General features: G+C 47.5%; 1 protein-coding gene across 1 annotated transcript; it reads right to left on the reverse strand.

Moving 5' to 3' along the window:
• Nucleotides 1-1,880: 1,880 nt before the first annotated feature.
• On the reverse strand, nt 1,881-23,738 carry LOC123154306 (dicarboxylate transporter 2.1, chloroplastic). Its single transcript, XM_044573062.1, has 4 exons — nt 22,848-23,738; nt 12,857-13,170; nt 2,618-3,066; nt 1,881-2,247 (listed from the first exon to the last, which is right to left on the reverse strand). Exons 1-4 carry the CDS (start codon nt 23,637-23,639, stop codon nt 2,132-2,134), a joined length of 1,671 nt encoding a protein of 556 aa, XP_044428997.1. The 5' UTR covers nt 23,640-23,738; the 3' UTR covers nt 1,881-2,131.

A 23,738-nucleotide genomic window follows, 5' to 3' on the forward strand; every position in this document is an offset into this window, starting at 1 on the left:
TGCCAGAAGCTTGCCGGGGCACGCACTTGCCGCGAGCGTTTGAGGAACGGGTCCTTAGCAGCTAGCCGGTAGTCTTGCCGCCGACAAGTTTTCCTTTAATGTTTTCAATGCAGCTACTTAAATTGTTGAGCGGGCTCGAAACAAAGTAAGAGCGCGAATGATCATGACAAGGTTCCTTCGCGTGCAAGTTTCTCATACAAACACAAAATCGTTCAAAGGGGAATTACAAATATAACAAGGAAATTGTTTCAAAGTTTTTCAACTCAGCTTTTCCCTTATGTTGTTTTTCTTTTTTACGAAATGATCACTTGAAACACCAACGCCATTCAAATGGTATTCCCATTGTCACTCCCTCAGGGAAGCTTGTACGCGAGGGATCCTTCCGTCCTTTGAGAAAAAGAAAGAAGAGAAAAGAGTGGTTTGAAAACCTTGGCGGTTCATCAGCCATCTCATACAAACCAAAGTGTAATCACAACATTACATGCATTTATACATAAATGAATATGTAGAAACACTTAGCTTTATTCACATGATCTACGCCTGGCTTTGTACAAAGGCTAACAAGTCTTGCCGACAAAGCTTGTACAAAAGGGTTCGTTGGTAATAAGGCTCGGCAACTGCGCCTCATGGGTAGAACTTGCGAAGATACTCAATATTCCATGAGTTCTGCACTTTAATGCCATCCTCGATCTCTAGACAGACTGCGCCAGGTCTGGTGACTTGTACTACCCGATAAGGGTCTTCCCACTTTGGTGTCAACTTGTTTGATCTCTTGGCGGCTTGAATGCGTCGAAGAATAAGGTCGCCTTCCTCAAAGCTTTGGGCATAAACTTTGCGGCTATGGTAGCGGCGCAAAGCTTGCTGGTAGCATGCAACTCGCACAGCCGCCCAAAGACGATCTTCCTCAAGGAGCGTTGCATCAAGTGGCCGCAACTGCTCTTACTCTGACACATCATAGACAAGCACCCGAGGTGACCCGTATGTGAGTTTTGTGGGGAGCACCACTTCGCACCATAGACCCGTTTATGAGTTTTGTTGGGAGCAAAATAGGCCAACCCAGACAAAGGCCTGGTTAAAGCCCATGGGCTACATAGGCGATTTGGCTCATGTAAGGCCCTTTAACGGCTGCTTGCATGTAGCCAATTTACGGCTCGGGTTCACATAGTTAGGACCTTCATGAATTCAGCTCCAGCACGTGGGCCTTTCAACATGGTTCTAGGCCGTTGATACTTTTGGCTCATGTGTGATTTGTGGTGCCTCTGGATCAGTTTTAGACTATACTGCCTTTCAGCCCATTTACAATTATACAACCTCTAGGACCTTTTACGACCCGTGATGAATTCGACCCATTTACAGCCCATGGTGTCTTTGGGCCATTTTCGGCCCGTGATGTATATCGGCTCATTTCCAGTCTGTTGTGCGTCTTAGCTAGTTTCAGCCCATGGTCTCTTTCGACCTACACCCATTTGTATCTGGGCCAGTGTAGGCCCATGATCCATTTTAGCCCATTTACAACCCAAAGTAACTTTCGACGAGTTTGTGGCCCATGATGCGTGCAGTGCATTCCTCCTATATATGCCTTATGCGGTGCATTCCTTCTTTAGTACGCCGTTCTAATCAATGGATTTGGATAGCTCTCCTACCAACATTAAAAAAAAAAACTAGCATCCCACACAGCTACAGTGCCAGTTTTTTTTAATGAGTAGTACCCATTCTTTGATGCGGCCAATTTTGGAGCTGCGGGCACCTCTTCCAAGGGGGCTCCTCGCTCTGCTCCAAAATGCAGCCACCACTAATCAAGACAGAAGCTCTCCATTGTTGGCACACAAAAAAAGTCATTGCATACGCAATATCCACATCAAGAAAATACAGAGCTTCCAGATCTAAACTCATCCCTACATTGCATTTAGTTCTGCAAAATAGAGATACAATGCAGTCTTGAAAACTATGTGAACCCTTCTGGGTCTTCACAAATGTAGCATGTTCAAAGTTCTGAGCGGTGAACATCCCTCTCTTATTATACATTTCAACAAGCACCTCTGAAGAAAGATGAGCTCACTCCAAATGGTGAGCCACATAGGTTTCTGGTGCAGTAAAGAACAATTTCCATCAACTTACACCGCAGAAATCCTCAGTAAAGACCCAAGAATTTCCACCAAAATGTACCAACTACTCCCCAAATCAAAGCATTAATCGCTGCTGCTGTAAACCCCAGCTTGAATACATCAGGAAGGTCAACATACCCAGCTGCAGTGCAAAATAACAAGAATTTGGTTAAAGCCCTGATATGAGAAATCTAACAGTTAAATACATTAAAAAAAAGGACTTCTTTAAATGTCAGCTTGTGTATATGGACTCGTGGTTTCCGAACGAGGCATTGGAATGGTGTTGTTCTATGCAACAATCTTGAAGGTGGTTTATACACACTCCCCATACTTAAATGGAACGTTGCTTCTTTTTTTTAAGAAACAGGACAAACAACCCGATATATCAGAAAAATGGTTTTGTTTAGATGTGTTTTTACATTGAAACACCAAACTGGACAATGCAAATTGACGGGCATGTAACACACAAGTGCTTGTGAACATGCATAAATTTGAATCTCAAGTAAAATTACCTCCATAGTAAACCGCGGACTGCCCACTGCTATAATGTGTTAGTGCTCCAAAGAGATTTGAATTGTACGTCAGAGCAAGTGCTGAGAGTATAGCAGGAACACCAGCTGCTAGGTGCATGGCAAGAAACGCCGAGTATAGAGCTCCAACATGTGCAGTTTGGCTTGCAAATAGATAGTGAATAAAGAAATAGGAGGCCTGAAGAACACCAAATGCTGCAGGCCAACTCAATGAGAAAGACTGAAGAACCTTTGCAACACAGTTTGACATCCATGACACAATCCCGAGGTCAGTGAGCTGCCCTGCCATTCCCACTAGAATAGCAAACCAAGCTAAAGTGTCCCATGCAGACTTTTCATTCAAGCAATCATCCCAGTTCATCACTCCAAGTAGAAGAAGAATTGAAAGCCCAATCATTGCAGCAACAACACTCGACACACCAATAGCATCCCTGCAAAACAAAGTGTACAACAGTTCAACATGAAGCTATATTTTGAATAATAAACAAATAATTACACATTTCTATCTATTTGTAAAAACAGGCATGGTGTTGCACTTTTAAGAACTTCTGTTGCTGTTTTAGTTTCCTACTTCTAATCTTGTTGTCACCATGCTGCCTCTTACGAAAACATTTACAAAAATTCCATGCCATACAGAATGTGACCGCAAGTCGAGATTTTGGAAGCAAACAATCACATAATCCCTGCGCAGGAAGAACATAACAGTATTTCCGAACAATGAAGGCATAAGTAAAACTTAAAGGATTTCAGTTTTATTTACTACTACGATCAGGCAGCCAAGGTGGCAAAGAAGGCCGCAAAGCGAGCTGTGAGTGAAGCAAGGGGTCCGGACGTATGAGGAGCTCTACCAGCACTTAGACACGAAGGAAGGCGAAAGAAACATCTATAAGGGCCAGTTCTTTTGCTGACTTCTAGAATAAGCTGCCAACCAAATTTATTTTTTTAGAAGCCTACCAATTAAGACTTGACTAGTAGGCTTCCAAAAAGAAAATTTTGGTTGGGCTTCCAGAATAAGCTCGGTAGGGGGCAGCTTATTCTAGAAGCCCAAAAAAGCCGCCAAAAGAACTGGCCCTAAGATGGACAAGATCCGAGAGAGGAAGGCGAAGGATGTTGACCAAGTCAAACACATCAAGGACGGAGCAGATCAGCTCCTGGTGAAGAACGAGGAGATTAAGCATAGATGGCGGGAGTACTTCGACAACTCCGCCTATGTTGTCTCAACATAGCTGGTCCCAAGCCCAAGTAAAGGAGGAGGGTTGTGATAGGCTTGGCGAGCCAACGTGAAAAGTCAGCCACTCTTATTGGAGATGAAACTCAAAAGATTTTTGTTGCTCTCAGCGACGCGCCACATCGGAGCCCGGGTGTGCTATCAAATGGGCAAGGGCCGGGCCCCCCCCCCAGCCCGCCGTATCATGATCTGGATACGGTGGCAAGTGAGCAAGGATCGGGTCGTCGCATCCTTAGTGGCGCGCTACGTCGACGCCCCGTTGTAGTGGAAAATGAGCAAGGGTCTTCGCATTTGACTCGACGAGTGCGAAGGGTAAGGAAGCTAGCTGAGCCTAGGAGGGTCTGTTAGGTAGCTGGAATGTAGGGTCCCTGACAGGTAAGCTTCGGGAGCTAGTTGATATGGCGGGGAGGTGTGGATATCCTTTGCGTCTAAGAAACCAAATGGAGAGGACAGAAAGCGAAGGAGGTGGAGGATACCGGCTTCAAGTTGTGGTACACGGGAACAGTTGCAAACAGAAATGGAGTAAGCATCTCGCTTAACAAGAGCCTCAAGTATGGATTGGTGGTCTGGTAGACGTCAAGAGACATGGGGACCGGATTATCCTGGTCAAGCTGGTAGTTGGGGACTTGGTTCTCGATGTTATCAACGAGTATGCCCCGCAAGTAGGCCACAATGAGAACACCAAGAGGGAGTTCTGGGAAGGCCTGGAAGACATGGTTAGAAGTGTACCGATTGGCAAGAAGCTCTTCATAGGAGGAGACCTCAATGGCCACGTGGGTACATCTAACACAGGTTTTGAAGGGGTGCATGGGGGCTTTGGCTATGGCATCAGGAATCAAGAAGATGTCTTAAGCTTTGCTCTAGCCTACGACATGATTGTAGCTAACACCCTCTTTAGAAAGAGAGAATCACATCTGGTGACTTTAAATAGTGGCCAACACTCTAGCCAGATTGATTTCATCCTCTCGAGAAGAGAAGATAGGCGTGCGTGCCTAGACTGTAAGGTGATACCTCGAGAGTGTTGTACCTCAGCATAAGCTGCTGGATGCTGACTTTTGCTTTCTGATTCGTGTCAGCGTGATAAGCATGCCAAAGTCGCTAGAACGAAGTGGTGGAAGCTCAAGGGGGAGGTAGCTCAGGCGTTCAAGGAGAGGGTCATTAAGGAGGGTCCTTGGGAGGAAGAAGGGGATGCGGACAATGTGTGGATGAAGATGGCGACTTGCATTCGTAAGGTGCCTCGAAGGAGTTTGGAGTGTCCAGGGGAAGGAGAAGCGAAGATAAGGATACCTGGTGGTGGAATGATGATGTCCAAAAGGCAATTAAAGAGAAGAAAGATTGTTTCAGACGCCTATACCTGGATAGGAGTGCAGACAACATAGAGAAGTACAAGATGGCGAAGAAGGCCGCAAAACGAGCTGTCAGTGAAGCAAGGGGTCGGGCGTATGAGGACCTCTACCAACGGTTAGGCACGAAGGAAGGCGCAAGGGACATCTATAAGATGACCAGGATCCGTGAGAGGAAGACAAGGGATATTGGCCAAGTCAAATGCATCAAGGACGGAGCAGACCAACTCTTGGTGAAGGACGAGAAGATTAAGCATAGATGGCAGGAGTACTTCGACAAGCTGTTCAATGGGGAGAATGAGAGTTCTACCATTGAACTGGACAACTCCTTTGATGAGACCAGCATGCGTTTTGTGCGGCGAATCTAGGAGTCTGAGGTCAAGGAGGCTTTAAAAAGGATGAAAGGAGGCAAGGCGATGGGCCTTGATTGTATCCCCATTGAGGTGTGGAAAGGCCTCGGGGACATAGCAATAGTATGGCTAACCAAGCTTTTCAACCTTATTTTTTGGGCAAACAAGATGCCAGAAGAATGGAGACGAAGTATATTAATACCAATCTTCAAAAACAAGGGGGGTGTTCAAAGTTGTACTAATTACCGTGGAATTAAGCTGATAAGCCATACAATGAAGCTATAGGAGAGTCATTGAGCACCGCTTAAGAAGAATGACAAGCCTGACCAAAAATCAGTTTGGTTTCATGCCTGGGAGGTAGACCATAGAAGCCATTTTCTTGGTAAGACAACTTATGGAGAGATACAGGAAGCAAAAGAAGGACTTGCATATGGTGTTCATTGACTTGGAGAAGGCTTATGATAAGATACCGCGGAATGTCATGTGGTGGGCCTTGGAGAAACACAAAGTCCCAGCAAGTACTTTACCCTCATCAAGGACATGTACAATAATGTTGTGACAAGTGTTCGAACAAGTCATGTCGACACTGATGACTTCCCGATTAAGATAGGACTGTATCAGGGGTCAGCTTTGAGCCCTTATCTTTTTGCCTTGGTGATGGATGAGGTCACAAGGGATATACAAGGAGATATCCCATGGTGTATGCTCTTTGCGGGTGATGTGCTACTAGTTGACGATAGTCGGACGGTGGTAAATAGGAAGTTGAGAGTTATGGAGACAAACCTTGGAATCGAAAGGGTTTAGGCTTAGTAGAACTAAAACCGAGTACATGATGTGCGGTTTCAATACTACTAGGTGTGAGGAGGTTAGCCTTGATGGGCAGGTGGTGCCTCAGAAGGACACCTTTCGATATTTGGGGTCAATGCTGCAGGAGGATGGGGGTATTGATGAAGGTGTGAACCATCGAATCAAAGCCGGATGGATGAATTGGCGCCAAGCTTCTAGCATTCTCTATGATAAGAGAGTGCCACAAAAGCTAAAAGGCAAGTTCTACAGGACGGCGGTTCGACCCGCAATGTTGTATGGCGCCGAGTGTTGCCCGACTAAAAGGCGACATGTTCAACAGTTAGGTGTGGCGGAGATGCGTATGTTGAGATGGATGTGTGGCCACACGAGGAAGGATCGAGTCCGGAATGATGATATACGAGATAGAGTTGGGGTAGCACCAATTGAAGAGAAGCTTGTCCAACATCGTAAGAGGTGGTTTGGGCATATTGAGCGAAGGCCTCCAGAAGCTCCAGTGCATAGCAGACAGCTAAAGCGTGCGGAGAATGTCAAGAGAGCTCGGGGTAGACCGAATTTGACATGGGAGAAGTCCGTTAAGAGAGACCTGAAGGATTGGAGTATAACCAAAGAACTAGTTATGGACAGGGGTGCGTGGAAGCTTGCTATCCATGTGCCAGAGCCATGAGTTGGTCACGAGATCGGGTTTCACCTCTAGCCTACCCCAACTTGTTTGGGGCTAAAGGCTCTATTGTTGTTGTTGTTGGCGGGAGTACTTCGACAAGTTGTTCAATGGAGAGAATGAGAGCTCTAGCATTGAACTAGACGACTTCTTTGATGATAACAACAAGCGTTTTGTGCGGCGAATGCAGGAGTCTAAGGTCAAGGAGGCTTTAAAAAGAATGAAAGGAGGCAAGGCGATGGGCCCTGATTGTCTCCCCATTGAGTGGAGAGGCCTCGAAGACATAGCAATAGTATGGCTCACTAAGCTTTTCAACCTCATTTTTCGGGCAAACAAGGTGCCAGAATAATGGAGGCGGAGTATATTAGTACCAATCTTCAAGAAAAGGGGAATGTTCAGAATTGTACTAAATCCATGGAATTAAGCTGATGAGCTATACAATGAATCTATGGGAGAGTCATTGAGCACCACTTAAGAAGAATGACAAGCGTGACCAAAAATCAATTTGGTTTCATGCGTAGGAGGTCCACTATGGAAGCCATTCTCTTGGTACGACAACTTATGGAGAGATACGGGGAGCAAAAGAAGAGCATGCATATGGTGTTCATTGACTTGGAGAAGGCCTACGATAAGATGTCGCGGAATGTCATGTGGTGTGCCTTAGAGAAACACAAAGTCCAAACAAAGTACATTACCCTCATCAAGGACATGTACAACAATGCTATGGAAGTGTTCGAACAAGTGATGGCAACACTGATGACTTTTCGATTAAAATAGGACTGCACCAGGGAGCTTTGAGCCCTTATTTTTTTGCTTTCGTGATGGATGAGGTCACAAGGGATATACAAGAAGATATCCCATGGTGTATGCTCTTTGAGGATGATGTGGTGCTAGTCAATGATAGTCGGACGGGGGTTAATATAAGATTAGAGCTATAGGGACAAACCTTGGAATCGGAAGGGTTTGGGCTGAGTAGAACTAAAACCGAGTACATGAGGTGCGGTTTCAGTACTAATAGGCACGAGGAGGAGAAGATTAGCCTTGATGGGCAGGTGATGGGTAGGCGGTACCTCAAAAGGACACCTTTCGATATTTGGGGTCAATGATGCACAAGGATGGATGAAGATGTGAACAATCGAATCGAATCAAAGCCGGGTGGATGAAGTGGCGCTAAGCTTCTGGTGTTCTCTATGACAAGAGAGTGCCACAAAAGCTAAAAGGCAGGTTCTATAGGACGATGATTTGACCTGCAATGTTGTATAGTGCTGAGTGTTGGCTGACTAAAAGGTGATGACATGTTCAACAGTTAGGTGTAGCGGAGATGCGCATGTTGAGATGGATGTGTGGCCACATAGGAAAGGATCGGGTATGGAATGATGTTATATGGGATTGGGGTAGCACCGATTGAAGAGAAGTTTGTCCATTATCGTCAAAGATGGTTTGGGTATATTCAACGCGGGCCTCTAGAAGCTCCTATGCATAGCGAACGGCATGATGATAATGCCAAGAGAGTCAGGGTAGACCGAACTTGACACGGGAGGAGTCCGTAAAGAGGGATTTGAAGGACTGGAGTATCGACAAAGAACTAGCCATGTACAGGGATGCATGGAAGCTAGCTATCCATGTGCCAGAACCATGAGTTGGTTGTGCGATCTTATGGGTTTCAGCTCTAGCCTACCCCAATTTGTTTGGGACTAAAGGGTTCATAGTTGTTGTACGAGGGGAGCAAATATTTGTTTGGGTACAAATGTCAGTTAGGTGCAACCAACAAAAATGCATGACTTCTATAGTTGAAAACAAAACGACGCATACCTTTTTCAAGACAATGGAATTCGTTTTAAACCCCTTGAACTTTACGTCAGACTGATAAAGGAAACTTCAACATAAAATTCTGGAGGGAACAAATTTCTGTACCATAAGAGCATCTCCAATAGATGATGTAGATGAAAAAATAACATATTTTAGCACCACCAGGGGCAAAATTGGTGCTCCAATAGATGATGTAGATGCAATTATTTTTACTAGAGGGATAGGGTGTGGTGTAAAATAGGCCACCAAGTGATGCAAATTTGCATAACTTGTGTCGCTCGAGCAAAACTTGTGCAGTCGTGGCGTAGCCCAACTGCCGCGTGGAACATTCCTACGCCGCTCCTGCCGCCCGCTCGTCCACCCGACCACCGCTGCCAGCAATTTTGCAAGGGAAGGCTGCGGCCGCCGCTCGTCCATCCTCCCCTGAGTTCGCTGCGACCCCATCCAGCCGCTGAAGGTCCTGCCGCCGCACCATGTTTTGTCCGATTCGGCTGTTGGCCAGAGCGCTGACTCCCGTGATGGCTCTCGCAGCTCATGGCCGTTGTCCGGGATAGGACTTCTGGCCACCGGTGCTACCGCGGGCAGTCGCGCGACCGCCATGATTTTGGTCGGCGCCGCCGGCACCATGTCACCAAAATCACGGGCAGCCCCCAACCGGCACGCGTCAACGAGGCGTAGAAGAGGCCTTAGTGAGCGTCTCGTCGCCAGCACGGCTACCATCTTTGCTCCGACGAGCAGCCGCCCAGTTTTCTCCTCCTCGTGCACAAGGTGTTCGACAAATATTGCACAAGATAAAAATATCCTAAATCTGTCATGGTTTTTTTAACGTGCACGAAAGAAGTACTTTCATGGAGATTTCCGTATTGTAGATGAGCTCATGTGACTCCTCTGTTTGGGATGATTCCTCATCGGATGAGGAATATGATTTGGCCGACAAAGAGGACACTATTTCGCTCGTGATTGCTTTGCTCTTGATGATGCACAAGAAGAGGCCGAAGCATGGCGGTTCCATGTTTGGCCGTGAGCACACGAAGAGAACAGCTCGAGGCTCACGCAAGATTGATGGGCAACTATTTTACTCCTAAACCAGTTTTTTCATAGAGGTACTTTCAATGCCGGTTTAGGTTTAGGATTGATTTGAAATGATTTGGTTCACATATGTATGAAATTGTGGAGCGGCTGTTGTGCGGCTGCTCTATTTTACATCACCTCTTGGAGCGCTAGTGCCCTATTTTACATCATCTATCGGAGTTGGAGGTTTTTGGTGATGTAAAATAGCACTTTTAGGTGATGTAAATTTTACTCGAACCACAATTTGGTGCCCTATTTTACATCATCTATTGGAGTCTAATGATGATAGTTTGTTATAACTGGAGACGTCATCCAGGGGCAACTCGTCAGCACCACCGATCGTGAGCTAGACAGTCATCCCCAGTATCTTAATTAAATAGTGCCTAATTCATGTTAGGTCCCTCTTAGTTTCGACAACTGGACACAACTACAAAGTCAGCAGAGCCAACCATAGAAGTATTTGTAATCATGTGATGTGTATGTGTGTCTGCTTTCACAAAGAAGGTGTAACGTAATAAGAGAAGCAGCAAGATATGCAGTTCGTGAAACTGCAAGCAACACTGCAGATAACAAGTAGATATAAATGGAGACAAACGCACCATTAGTCATATTGCTTACGCAGGATGAGTACTTTAGTCACAGAACTATTAGATTGTTAAATAGCGGTCGCATTTGTTTATGAGCAAACAGATCACATACCCTTTTGCGGAGTAACCACAGCTGACATGGCATGCTGATGAGGCCGTCTATTTACAAAATAAACCCTGATAATATCTTTACAGTGGTTTAATGTGCAACTTAAACCTCCCTCTTCCCCTCGCGCTCCTAGCCATGGCTCGGTGGCGCTCATGCTCGCCGCCGCATGCCCTCTTGTCCGACAGCACAGCGTGTCGCCGCCCACGGCACTGGGGTTCAGGGGCTGGCCGTTAGGGCTGTAAAAAAAGCTTGGGCTCGTCATGTTGTTCGAGTTTGATTCATTCCAGGCTGGATTCGAGCTTGGCTTGAGAGCTAAACAAGCTGAGCTCAAGCCTGATGTGAAGCTCACGAACCTGGCGAGCTCAAGCTTGAACGGTTCGCAAAGGCTCGGTAGAACGAGCATGCTCAACGTTCCAGCTCTTTCAGCAAATAACTGTAGGCCCAATGTTATCATACCCCTGCCACTACTACCTGATATGCACAAGTCTGGGCACCTCACGGGACTTCACTCCTGAGGCAATGAAGCCTTTTGCAGCCTAGTAACTCATCGTTAATGCATGTGCGTTGGAGCACTCCAGTTCATACCACATCGGTTGCTGATACAGAGCACGGCAGAGCTCCAGCAATAAATAGAGGCTTGTGTTGTTGTCATCTTGGCCAGTATACTCTAATTTGTGCCGTCTAACAGATGTGCTGGTTGAATTTGTTAAATATAAAAAATAAAGAGTTCTGCAAGCTTGTAAAGCCTTCAGCTAGTAGAGCGCAACCTCATGCCTAAGCTCACGACCCGAGCTCGAGCTAACCTTTTGGCTTGTGATGGAAATCGAGCTCGAGCTGAGCCTGGGTGGCTCGAGTTCGGTTTGTTTACGGACCTACTGTCCATGCTCGGCGCTAGGCAGGGCCATGGAGCAGCCCATGGCGGCCCTGGACGGGTCCGTGAGCTACGAGGACACGCACGCCAGTTTGCCCATGGCGTCCACAGGAGTGGAGGTGGCCGGATTGTCACTGGATGTGAGCTCAGACGGTGCCAATGGAAGGCATGTGTGGCAGTGACGAACACAGCGGTGATGGTCCGCAGAAGTCATGGAAGAGGTCTTGGGGGCTGACCCACAGCTACGCAAGGGGCATGCAAGTCGTGGAACACGCTCGGAGTCGTCGTCGTACTCGACAAAGGCATAGCCCTTCCCTTCCCCATTGCACCATGGGCGGCGAGGTGGACGGAGAGGACCCGGCCGATGAGCTCGTTGGCGTCACAGACCTCCTTCTCCGCGGTGTCAAAGGGGTTGTGACAAGGACACGGACGGCACCAGGGTATAGTCAGCAAGGCCGAAAACCAGCCCAGCGACCCTAGCATGGCCGGACTGGCGACTCACGTCCGGCTCCTAGATGGGATGTCTCATCATCTCGATGGACAAGTCAACCAACCAGCTCACCCAGCAAGCCAGGGTCCGCTGTGACCCAGTAGCCCCCACCAACTTGTAAACCGACCCGAGCAATGTAACCCTAACCTGACCACATATATAAGGAAAGTTATAGGCCTCTCGAGAAACAAGAGATTCATCTCAGATCATTCTACACACCACTAGCGAGATCTATGGTTCCTCACCTAACCCTTCAGCTCCCACCTCTGCAGCCACCGTGGCGCCCCTTGTACAACCCTAGCTGAGATGTCTCCGATATCCAGCCGGCCCACTAAGCAATACATTTCAGCAGCAGGAGTAGAGTATTGTGTGTCGCCATTCTGATCTACCACTCGTAGACCCCCGATAGTTACTATCGGATCAGAATGCTGACATTATGTTCTCGACGCGCACGACACGGCTACACAAATAGGTGGAGGAAACTGCGATGATGTCATCGATTGACAACTTCAGTCGAAGTCCCTTTTTTAAGTGCGTCGTGCCATAAGTCAGTTTCGCAGCCTCATCAACCTCGTGGAAGAGAGAGGGGTTTAATTTGCACTAAACGACACTAAAGCGTCATCATAGTTACTTTTAAAAAAAATACAGCCTCATCAGCCTCATGGCTGGGAGCGTGAGGGGAAGAGAGGGGTTTAATTTACATGTCACATGTTTGCTCATAAACTATAAGTCTTGTGGCCACTTTAAAATTAGAACATTCTTAGACTACACATATCACATGAGCTGTATGACTAATGATGCGTTTATCTCTTGTAAATCAATCATAAATCTGAAGTATATTGCTAGTAGGTAAACTCAGTGCAGAGAAATACTTTAGTCAAAAAGACATAAATCTTACCCAAAAATCCAGAGTGAGACTGCAAGAATCATTGTAGCAACCATGACCCATTCATTTTTTGTCACTGGGCCCATTTTCTTTAGTTTTTGAGCAGCTAATGCAGGGGCTTCAGGAGTGTCCTTTATTTCTGGAGGGAATATTTTGTATAGCAAATAAGGTGTTGCTAAAAGCGAAATGATGGCAGGCAAACTTGCAACCTTGAACCATGATATCCACGGGCTTGCAATTTTGACACCAGCCTCCTCCGCTAACTTCAAACACAAGAGATTCTGCGCAGCAGCGGTCAGAAAGAGAGCACTGGAGTTGCCAGATGCCTGTCAAGCAGCAGAAACCAACACGACACTGTTATTGGTAGTTTTAAAATTCAAGCTAAATGGTTAAGAAGTGAAACAGAGAGAAATTATACATGCAACCACTCTAGAAGCAACACATCAGAAATTCTGGGAGTATATCACAGAGAAACGGCACCAGAACTTCCAAACTTAAAGAAGGATTGTTGGTTGCCCATGGTTTACTTTGAAACTCAGATTTCTCCACCAAAACATCGACATACTAAAGTATATCTTATCCTTCCATATTATCATTATTTTAATGATTTAGTCTCAGTATTCCACTATGCATAGGATCGCACCAGATCCTCTACGCACATACCCAGAAACAGCTCCAGATCACACAAAGAGCAGCGGACATTACAAAACCACACTTCAAGACCTTCATTATTAAAGGGAAGCTTAGGTAGCAAAGGTATAGGCCCTTCCCTCTTATGAGGAAGATAAATGATAATGCTTATGTGATAGATCTTCCAGGCGAGATGGGCATACAATGTTGCGGACTTGACTCTCTACCACCCAGAAGAAGCGCTCTATGAAGATAACTCAAGGTCGAGTTACAAACAACCAGGGGAGAATGATGAGGAACAATAGAGGAAAATAAAAGAAGAAGAAGAAGAGAGCAAACTTCTAGATACTTCTCAACAACAACAACAAAGCCTTTAGTCCCAAACAAGTTGGGGTAGGCTAGAGCTGAAACTCATAAGATCTCGCAACCAACTCATAATTCTAGCACATGGATAGCTAGCTTCCACGCACATCTGTCCCCTCCAGTATTTTCTTTTCTTAACCTAGCTACTGTTTTCTAGAGTCTTCTAGATATAAATGGAATATTGTATCTTAAGTGATGTTTTCTAGAATGTTCTAGCTACAAGTAGAATTTGGGATGTGAAGACTTCCCAAAGTCCTATAAATAGAGGTCCTCATCTCTAACTTGTGACAAGGCTATGTACCCCCCACTACCTATAATAGAACTTGGTATTCTTATCTAAGATCTTGGAGTAGATCTTGTGCTCAAGGAGTTTTGGACTAAACTCCTGCTGCCACATTGGCCTATTTGGCCTCTAGAGCGATATCTAAGGAGCACATTGAAGTAGTTCCTTCAACACTTGTGTTGCACACTGTGTAGGAGCAACCAGCAAGGTGGAGTTGTTCCTCCACAACCTTGTGCTGCTTCAATTTCCCCCCTTCTCTTTTCTTTTTCCACATACCCAACAACACGCTTATACAAAACACTCGCAGACTTTTTCAGCACCAGTGCCAGTTTATTAATTTGATGGTGTCGTCTACTCAGATGAGCTCTACAGCGCAACCTTGTGTATAAACATCAAATATCTAAAATTGCACCCTTAGTGATGGACTTTTAGACTGAATATCCAATATAATACTCCAAACTTGATGTTGAACTACCATGCCCAATGCAAATCAAAGCAGCTTTCTTGCGCAGTCTGAAGAATCTACTACTGACATAGCCCTAATTATTGAAAAGTAGATAAAACCAGACGATAATATTCTTCTCTGCTTTGTTGAGAGGGGCCGAGCCCCTTTATATTGTTGTAAATAAAAATATCAGCTATCAATCAGAAGGTTCCTGGTTCTCCATGTTGTATAAGCCAGAGCACCAAGAAATATTGAAGATCAAAGACACGAAAAGAAAGGTCAAATGCCAAGTCAAATGGCAACCTAATGATAAAGAGACCCAAGAAAGTATGAAGCCCATTAACCCCACTCATGCACATCCCTCATGGACCAAAGAAGATTGAAATAACCTTCCTCTTCTTTTTGTTCGTAGGGGCATTTAGTTTTTTCTACAATAGACTCTTTTGCCCATGCTTTCCCTCCCCACCAAGGGTAGTGGTGGTCATTTGTACAAGGCCTTGAGCCTATAAAAGGCACCACATGGATCATTTGTAACCTATCTCTCATTTGGAATAAGAGAGCTCTCACAACAGGCAAGACCTTGGCTTCCTTTTGAGACGACCGCTTAGGCAATCGGGCCAAGTGAATTTCCCTCCGAGCCCAGGCTCGGAACGGAAACATCACGTAGAAAGCTTACCACGTGTCGAGGATTCAGCCTACAACACGGGGCCGGGTATCGTAACAATACTTGGGGGTCCACCCCTCAACGAGATTAAGCTTCACTCGATCAGGAGGCATGGACAAACCCAAAAGAAAACACCTCTCTCCAGTATACGTCGACCGGTTGCATAACCAATGTGTATGCCCGTTTTTAAGGTTGATGAATGCGATGCTTGCTAGCATTGTGCCACGTCGACTCGATCAACGACAAATATCTACCAAGACTATTCAAACTTCAGATCGAATATATAGCAGACAAGACTTGATCGACAAAAAAACACCTTATGTGGTTTTTCATTAAGCAACATATATAGTACATAAGACTTGACCAACAAGCTGGTAAATCTATTCAAACTCTAATACGATCTCTAAACTAACTAGACGCTTTCTAACAAACTTGCTTAATCAATCAGGACTCTGGTTAAGGGATAAGAGCAAGACTCCATGTTTGATGGGCTGGTCCACATATCATCTCTCCCTTTCTTCAAGGAACCTTGGGTACTACTAGTTGTGGAGCTATCTTGGTCGTAGTCATCAGCCTCGATGAAGAAGAGCCACGCACAATGATGACCACCGAACATAAATCTCGTTGTGCTACCAACTCAGTTGGGGTGAGGCACCAAACTTGCCATGGCATCGTTCACTGGAGTGGTCGACGATGTTGTGCAAAGGCCCAACGACGACGTTCTACCAACTCAATTGGGGTGAGGCGCCAAACTTGCCATGGCGGCGTTCACTGGAGTGGTCGACGATAGAACAAGTGCTAGTGGTGCTGGAAGTGGCGGTATTGGAGTTGCGTTGATCATGGGAGGGTCGGAGGGGCCGCTCAGAAGGCTAGTGTAGTGATGTTGCGAGGAAATGCCACTGCTCATAGGCCTTGGTGAAGGAAATGGCGGTGTGGACGTCAGATGGTCGTTGAAGCTCGATGTCAAAGCGAAGACCATCAGGCAAGCCTACTGTGTACTAGTACTGTTGTTGGGACGGTGTTAATGGCTCATTGTTGCAGCACTTGAGCGTTAGAAACCTGTTGGTGTAGTCAACGACCAAGGAAGTGAATGGGAAACGTGCCAACTCACCCAAGGGATTTGCTCGACGTGATGGCCCAAACTGAATGTGGCAAGCCTCCTTGAACTGTTCCCATGGCCAACTGTCGAAATTGTGCTCGAGTTGTAAGTACCAAAACTGGGCATCATTAGTTCATGTGTTGTCCATGAAAAAACTGCTCAGACCTATTGAGGCAACCAAGAGGATCAAGCAAGACAGCATATGTTGGGAAGTCGAGCTTGTGGAAGCGGAGCATGCCGGAACCTAAACCAAAGCCAAGGTAATGGTTAGGCAGGGGCAGAGGGAGGTGATGGGCAGGGTGGATCCATAGATGGGTTGTGGAAGGGGGCACGGCCATACTGGTGTAAGGAATCAGTTGGTGGCTGGAGGCGTGAAGGCGGTCAAGGCGGCAGAGATCTGCGCCTGGTGATGGTAGAGCTGTTGTTAGTAGGTGGGCGACAAAATTGGGGCGGGATTTGGGGTAGGATTTGAGTTGTAAGGTGAGGGTGCGAAGTGGCCCAAATTGATGTTAGGAGGCAGCTGGTGAGTAAGGAGATGGCTGGAGGTGGTAAAAGGGGAATGGTTGCTGGTGGTGGTTAGCAGGAGTTAGCACAGGGTTGTGTTGCGACAGCAAGCAGCCGGTTGATGGCAGGAAAGCGAGGGGTGGTTGGGATGGGCAATCGATGATTCCCCGCTCGAGAAGGGTTGGCGAGGGGGGCACTAGGGGCACATTGTCGCCGGGGAGGAGGGCCTGGGACAGGGAGGTGGTGTAATGGATGGCCGCTGCAGCCGTGGGATCTAGTGCCACAGGCAAGGCAGCAGCCGTTGCTCGAGGGCCGTCACTAGCCCGGCAAGGAGCGTCTGGTCCTCTGCTCGTTGGCGCGTGAAGGCCTCCAATTGCTTCATGATGCTCTTCATCTGCTCCACAGCCTCGATCTCGATTTCTTTGCCCACCATCGTAGATGGCTCAAGTACCAAACTGGAATAATCTACTGATGACATAACCCTAATTATTGAAAAGTAGATGAAAGTAACAACACTATTTTTCTTTGCTTGCTTTATTTACAAGGTCGGCCCTTTTATACAGTAGACAAGAGTTGACCGACAAGCCGGTAAGTATATTCAAAGGGAAATGTTCTAAAACAGCCGGATGATTTTGGGCTTCGTAAGCCGCGTCGTGCGCCGTGTGATCGCACGCCATCGTGTGGCGTGGAGCCTCTGGCCTTCGCGTGAACACCTATCGTGACGCGTTTAACAGGTTCTTTTTACTTATACTTTCACTTTCACACATAGTGCTTAGCACGTCCCCACATATTTACGTGACGCTACCAACAATTTCAAGAGGAAGTACATAGCCAGCACTAAACAAGGATTTCAGAATGCCATATATTTGACGTTGATTGTAGGTCTTTGTTGGATTTTGGTACTAGCAAGCACATGGAGTCATGATTTGCTTAGATATAGCAATGCTTAGAGTAGCGTTCCTGCCGCCGTCATGGCCGTCGAAACATATATACCACCGCAACATCATCGGAGCAGTCGGGCTGATGTCGTAGCATCATTGAAACAGCCATCCTATCATCGAAGCACTGCTACGGCTGGGAAGCACGATGTTACAGCATCGTCGAAGCAATCGAACCATCGTCGGAGCATCACCATGGTCATCAAAGCACGCCATCGCAGCATTGCCGCAATCGTTCAAAGAACGCCATCATCGCGGTTCGCCGCAAGATAGTCGTTAGTGTTGGAAGCATGCCGTCGCAACATCATCGAAACAGTCGGCATGCCGTCGTGCATCGTTGCGACTATTGAAGCACTCGCCGCTGCCGTCAAAGCATGTCGATGCAACATCATCAAAGTACCCGTGTTTACATCGTAGCATCACCGCGGCTGTTAAAGCACCCGCCGTGGTGGTCGAAGCACGCCATCACAACATCATTGAAGCAGACAACTTGTCGCCGTAGCATCACTGCTACCTTCAAAGCATGCGGTCGCAACACCGTCGAAGCAGATGGGCTGTCGTCGCAGCATCACCGCGGCCGCACGCATCGTGCCATCGCCACAGCCGTCGAAGCATGACATCGCAACATCGTTGAAGTGGCCAGGTTTTCCTCACAGCACACCTTGTAGCATCACCGCCGCCGTCAAAGTAGTCGGGTTGTTATCGCAGAGATGACCGTCCAGCATCGTGACACTGCTCGCACCCTCACACTACGCCCGCAACAGTCAGACAACCCGTTGCGACACTTCGCTCGCAACAGTCAGACAACCCGTTGCGACAATGTTGTCTCTGCTTGCAGCGCGTCTACCTTCGTATGCAGCAGCCACTCTGTCGATTGTCTATGAAGCAGCTGGTGTCGTTGCATGAGAATGGATGACTTGCTATTTTTTTATGAGCGCTGCTACATGGACGACCGTTTGTGCACGATTTTCAGACGACAGAGATCTACAGCCGTTTCGGGAGCTAGTTGATGCAGCGGTGAGGAGAGGTGTTGATATCCTTTGCGTCCAAGAAACCAAATGGAGAGGACAGAAGGCGAAGGAGGTGGAGGATACCAGCTTCAAGCTGTGTACACGGGGACGGCTGCAAACAAAAATGGCGTAGGCATCTTGATCAACAAGAGCCTCAAGTATGGAGTGGTAGATGTCAAGAGACGTGGGGACCGAATTATCCTAGTCAAGCTGGTAGTTGAGGACTTGGTTCTCAATGTTATCAGCGCATATGCCCCGCAAGTAGGCCACAATGAGAACACCAAGAGGGAGTTCTGGGAAGGCCTGGAAGACATGGTTAGGAGTGTACAGATTGGTGAGAAGCTCTTCATAGGAGGAGACCTCAATGGCCACGTGGGTACATCTAACACAGGTTTTGAAGGGGCGCATGGGGGCTTTGGCTATGGCATCAGGAATCAAGAAGGAGAAGATGTCTTAAGCTTTGCTCTAGCCTACAACATGATTGTAGCTAACACCCTCTTTAGAAAGAGAGAATCACATCTGGTGACTTTTAGTAGTGGCCAACACTCTAGCCAGATTGATTTCATCCTCTCGAGAAGAGAGGATAGGCGTGCGTGCCTAGACTGTAAGGTGATACCTGGAGAGTGTTGTACCCTAGCATAAGCTGGTGGTTGCTGACTTCCGCTTTCGGATTCGTGTCCAGCGGGATAAGCGTGCCAAAGTCGCTAGAACAAAGTAGTGGAAGCTCAAGGGGGAGGTAGCTCAGGCGTTCAAGGAGAGGGTCATTAAGGAGGGCCCTTGGGAGGAAGGAGGGGATGCGGACAATGTGTGGATGAAGATGGCGACTTGCATTCGTAAGGTGGCCTCGGAGGAGTTTGGAGTGTCCAGGGGGAGGAGAAGCGAAGATAAGGATACCTGATGGTAGGATGATGATGTCCAGAAGGCGATTAAAGAGAAGAAAGATTGCTTCAGACGCCTATACCTGGATAGGAGTGCAGACAACATAGAGAAGTACAAGATGGCGAAGAAGGCTGCAAAGCGAGCTGTTGGTGAAGCAAGGGGTCGGGCATATGAGGACCTCTACCAACGGTTAGGCACGAAGGAAGGCGAAAGGGACATCTATAAGATGGCCAAGATCCGAGAGAGGAAGACGAGGGATATTGGCCAAGTCAAATGCATCAAGGACGGAGCAGGCCAACTCTTGGTGAAGGGGCCAACTCTTGGTGAAGGACGAGGAGATTAAGCATAGATGGCGGGAGTACTTCGACAAGCTGTTCAATGGGGAGAATGGGAGTTCTACCATTGAACTGGACGACTCCTTTGATGAGACCAGCATGCGTTTTGTGCAACGAATCCAGGAGTCTGAGGTCAAGGAGGCTTTAACAAGGATGAGAGGAGGCAAGGCAATGGGCCCTGATTGTATCCCCATTGAGGTGTGGAAAGGTCTCGGGGACATAGCGATAGTATGGCTAACCAAGCTTTTCAACCTCATTTTTCGGGCAAACAAGATGCCAGAAGAATGGAGACAGAGTATATTAGTACCAATCTTCAAGGACAAGGGAGATGTTCAGAGTTGTACTAATTACCGTGGAATTAAGCTGATGAGCCAACAATGAAGCTATGGGAGAGAGTCATTGAGCACCGCTTAAGAAGAATGACAAGCATGACCAAAAATCAGTTTGGTTTCATGCCTGGGAGGTCGACCATGGAAGCCATTTTCTTGGTACGACAACTTATGGAGAGATATAGGGAGCAGAAGGACTTGCATATGGTGTTCATTGACTTGGAGAAGGCCTATGATAAGATACCGCGGAATGTCATGTGGTGGGCCTTGGAGAAACACAAAGTCCCAGCAAAATACATTACCCTCATCAAGGACATGTACGATAATGTTGTGACAAGTGTTCGAACAAGTGATGTCGACACTGATGACTTCCCGATTATGATAGGACTGCATCAGGGGTCAGCTTTGAGCCCTTATCTTTTTGCATTGGTGATGGATGAGGTCACAAGGGATATACAAGGAGATATCCCATGTTGTATGCTCTTTGTGAATGATGTGGTGCTAGTTGACGATAGTCGGACGGGGGTAAATAGGAAGCTAGAGTTATGGAGACAAACCTTGGAATCAAAAGGGTTTAGGCTTAGTAGAACTAAAACCGAGTACATGATGTGCGGTTTCAGTACTACTAGGTGTGAGGAGGAGGAGGTTAGCCATGGCCAGGTGGTACCCCAGAAGGACACCTTTCGGTATTTGGGGACAATGCTGCAGGAGGATGGGGGTATTGATGAAGATGTGAACCATCGATTCAAAGCCGGATGGATGAAGTGGCGCCAAGCTTCTGGCATTCTTTGTGACAAGAGAGTGCCACAAAAGCTAAAAGGCAAGTTCTACAGGACGGCGGTTCGACCTGCAATGTTGTATGGCGCTGAGTGTTGGCCGACTAAAAGGCGACATGTTCAACAGTTAGGTGTGGCGGAGATGCGTATGTTGAGATGGATGTGTGGCCACACGAGGAAGGATCGAGTCCGGAATGATGATATACGAGATAGAGTTGGGGTAGCACCAATTGAAGAGAAGCTTGTCCAACATCGTCTGAGATGGTTTGGGCATATTCAGCGCAGGCCTCCAGAAGCTCCAGTGCATAGCAGACAGCTAAAGCGTGCGGAGAATGTCAAGAAAGGGCGGGGTAGACCGAATTTGACATGGGAGGAGTCCGTTAAGAGAGACCTGAAGGATTGGAGTATCACCAAAGAGCTAGCTATGGACAGGGGTGCGTGGAAGCTTGCAATCCACGTGCCAGAGCCATGAGTTGGTTGCGAGATCTTATGGGTTTCATCTCTAGCCTACCCCAACTTGTTTGGGACTAAAGGCTTTGTTGTTGTTGTTGTTGTAGAGATCTACAACCGTTTATCACGTATGTATTGCATGCAGCAGCCATCGATGGGAGCATCGTGCAAAAATCGTCTGTCAAACAATCGTGTGCATAGCAATTTCGTTTTTTTATTAGGCAATGGGTGACTTGCTACGGAACTGATATGAGATGACTTTGCTACTTAGCTGAACAAGAAGCTCTTCACTGTGTCATGTGTGCGTAGCTTTATGTGAAAGAAGTACCCGCGAGTCGCGACCCGCACCCTCCAAAAGAAATGAATCGAACAGGTTTGACGGGTGGATCGGATGGCTTATAATACGGGCTGGCAAGACGATCGAGTGGCTACCGACCCGGCTGATCCCACACACGGATCAGCCGGATGATTCCTAGCATCCGCCCTACTCAAACTCTAATACAATCTAAACTGATTGGACTATTTCCTAAGTCCTAACAAACTTGCTTAATCAACCAGGACTCTAATTAAGGAATAAGACTCCATCATTTGATGAGCTAGCCCACATAACAGAGTCAAATTCCAGTAATTATGAAGAACCCTTAATTAATAGTAAAAATATATCGACTCCATGACCACAACTATCTGTTGACCGTGTAAACCCATTCAAACAACACTAGTACAGCCTACATGTATCAAGTTCTGCCCCTGACACGGTGTTTAACGCAGGTAGCTAGCATACTAAAAAATGCCATGCAAACCAGATCTTGTGATACAAATGCCACATATTTTCCAATAGTTTCAGAGTGAAGGTGCTTTCAAGTATAAGAATGATCCAGAACGCATGCTTCTGGATGCAATGAGGAAGCAAACAGAACTCTTGATTAATAATAGCAAGACAGAAATTTTCGCACAAGAAATTATAATCTTAGGAGTATAATAATTATTACTAAGATCCATCCTACTTGCTTGTCAGCATATGGACAACCCATGTGACGCAATGAAGAACTCATTCTGAGCACCCCCATAAGCAATGTAGTATAGAGATAAAATGGTAATTATGTATTCTATCAGGATATGAGAAACAGAACGTGATCCTAGCTATGAGCGCATATCACGGACTCAGCGATCTCGGGAAAAATTGATGACCATCTGGGCAAAATGCACCTCCAAGATTACAATGATTCATCAGTAATATCTTAAATTCGTAAATAAAAAGCGCAGTCTTTTGGCATGTGCGTCAGTAAATTGTAGTGTACCTGCAGCTGAGACTGGACAAGGTAGGCACCCAGTTTCTTCGCTGATGGATCATTCGGCTTGCTGCCGGCCGATAGCGACAGCGACTTGACAATGGGAAGGAACACCCCTCCAGCCCTCGCCGTGGTGCTGGGCATGGCCGGCGCGATGCATGCCTCACTGATGGTGAGACCGTAGGATAGACCCAGAGTGCTTCCACCCAACCACTTGACGAAGTAGGTAGCAACGCGGTCGCCGAGGCCGGTCTTGACGAACCCCCGTGCAAAGAAGAAGGAGATGACGATGAGCCAGATGACCTCGTTGGTGAACGCCCCGAACGCCGCGGTGAAGGGGAGCGTACCCGTGGCCACGGTAGCAGTGAGGCCGAGAAATGCCCACGCGCCGACGGGGAGCGGGCCGAGGACGAGCCCTGCGATGGTGGAGAGGAAGATGGAGAGGAGCTGCCACGCCTGCGGAGTCACCTCGGGGGGCCGCGGCGCCAGGAATCGCACTGCGAGGCCGACCGCGATGGAGGCGATGAGGGGGAGCAGCTTCGCGCCGGACGAGGCCGCGGCGGGGGCCGGCGCCGGTGCGGGCTCAGTGTTGGGGCTTGAAGCTTGGGTGGCGGACGCGGAGGCCAGGAGAGGATGGAGGTGGCGGCGAGGGGCGAGGGAGATGTGAGGGGAGATGGGGCGGCAGAGGGAGAGAGAACTAGTGGAGGGCTGCAGCTGGAGATGGCGGCGGCGTAGGTGGTTGTGAGGAGTGGGGAGGGGGAGAGCCGGGCGGTGGGACACCGCGAGGTGTAGGCGCTCCATTGGCACCCGGCTGTGCACGGCGGCGCGAGCGGCCGAGCGGAGGAACCGGGGGTCGGATACTGGTGGCTGTGGCCTTCGGAGAGCTACGGGTGAGATTGG

Source organism: Triticum aestivum, chromosome 7A (assembly GCF_018294505.1).
Source record: "Triticum aestivum cultivar Chinese Spring chromosome 7A, IWGSC CS RefSeq v2.1, whole genome shotgun sequence".
NCBI classification, from domain to species: domain Eukaryota; kingdom Viridiplantae; phylum Streptophyta; class Magnoliopsida; order Poales; family Poaceae; genus Triticum; species Triticum aestivum.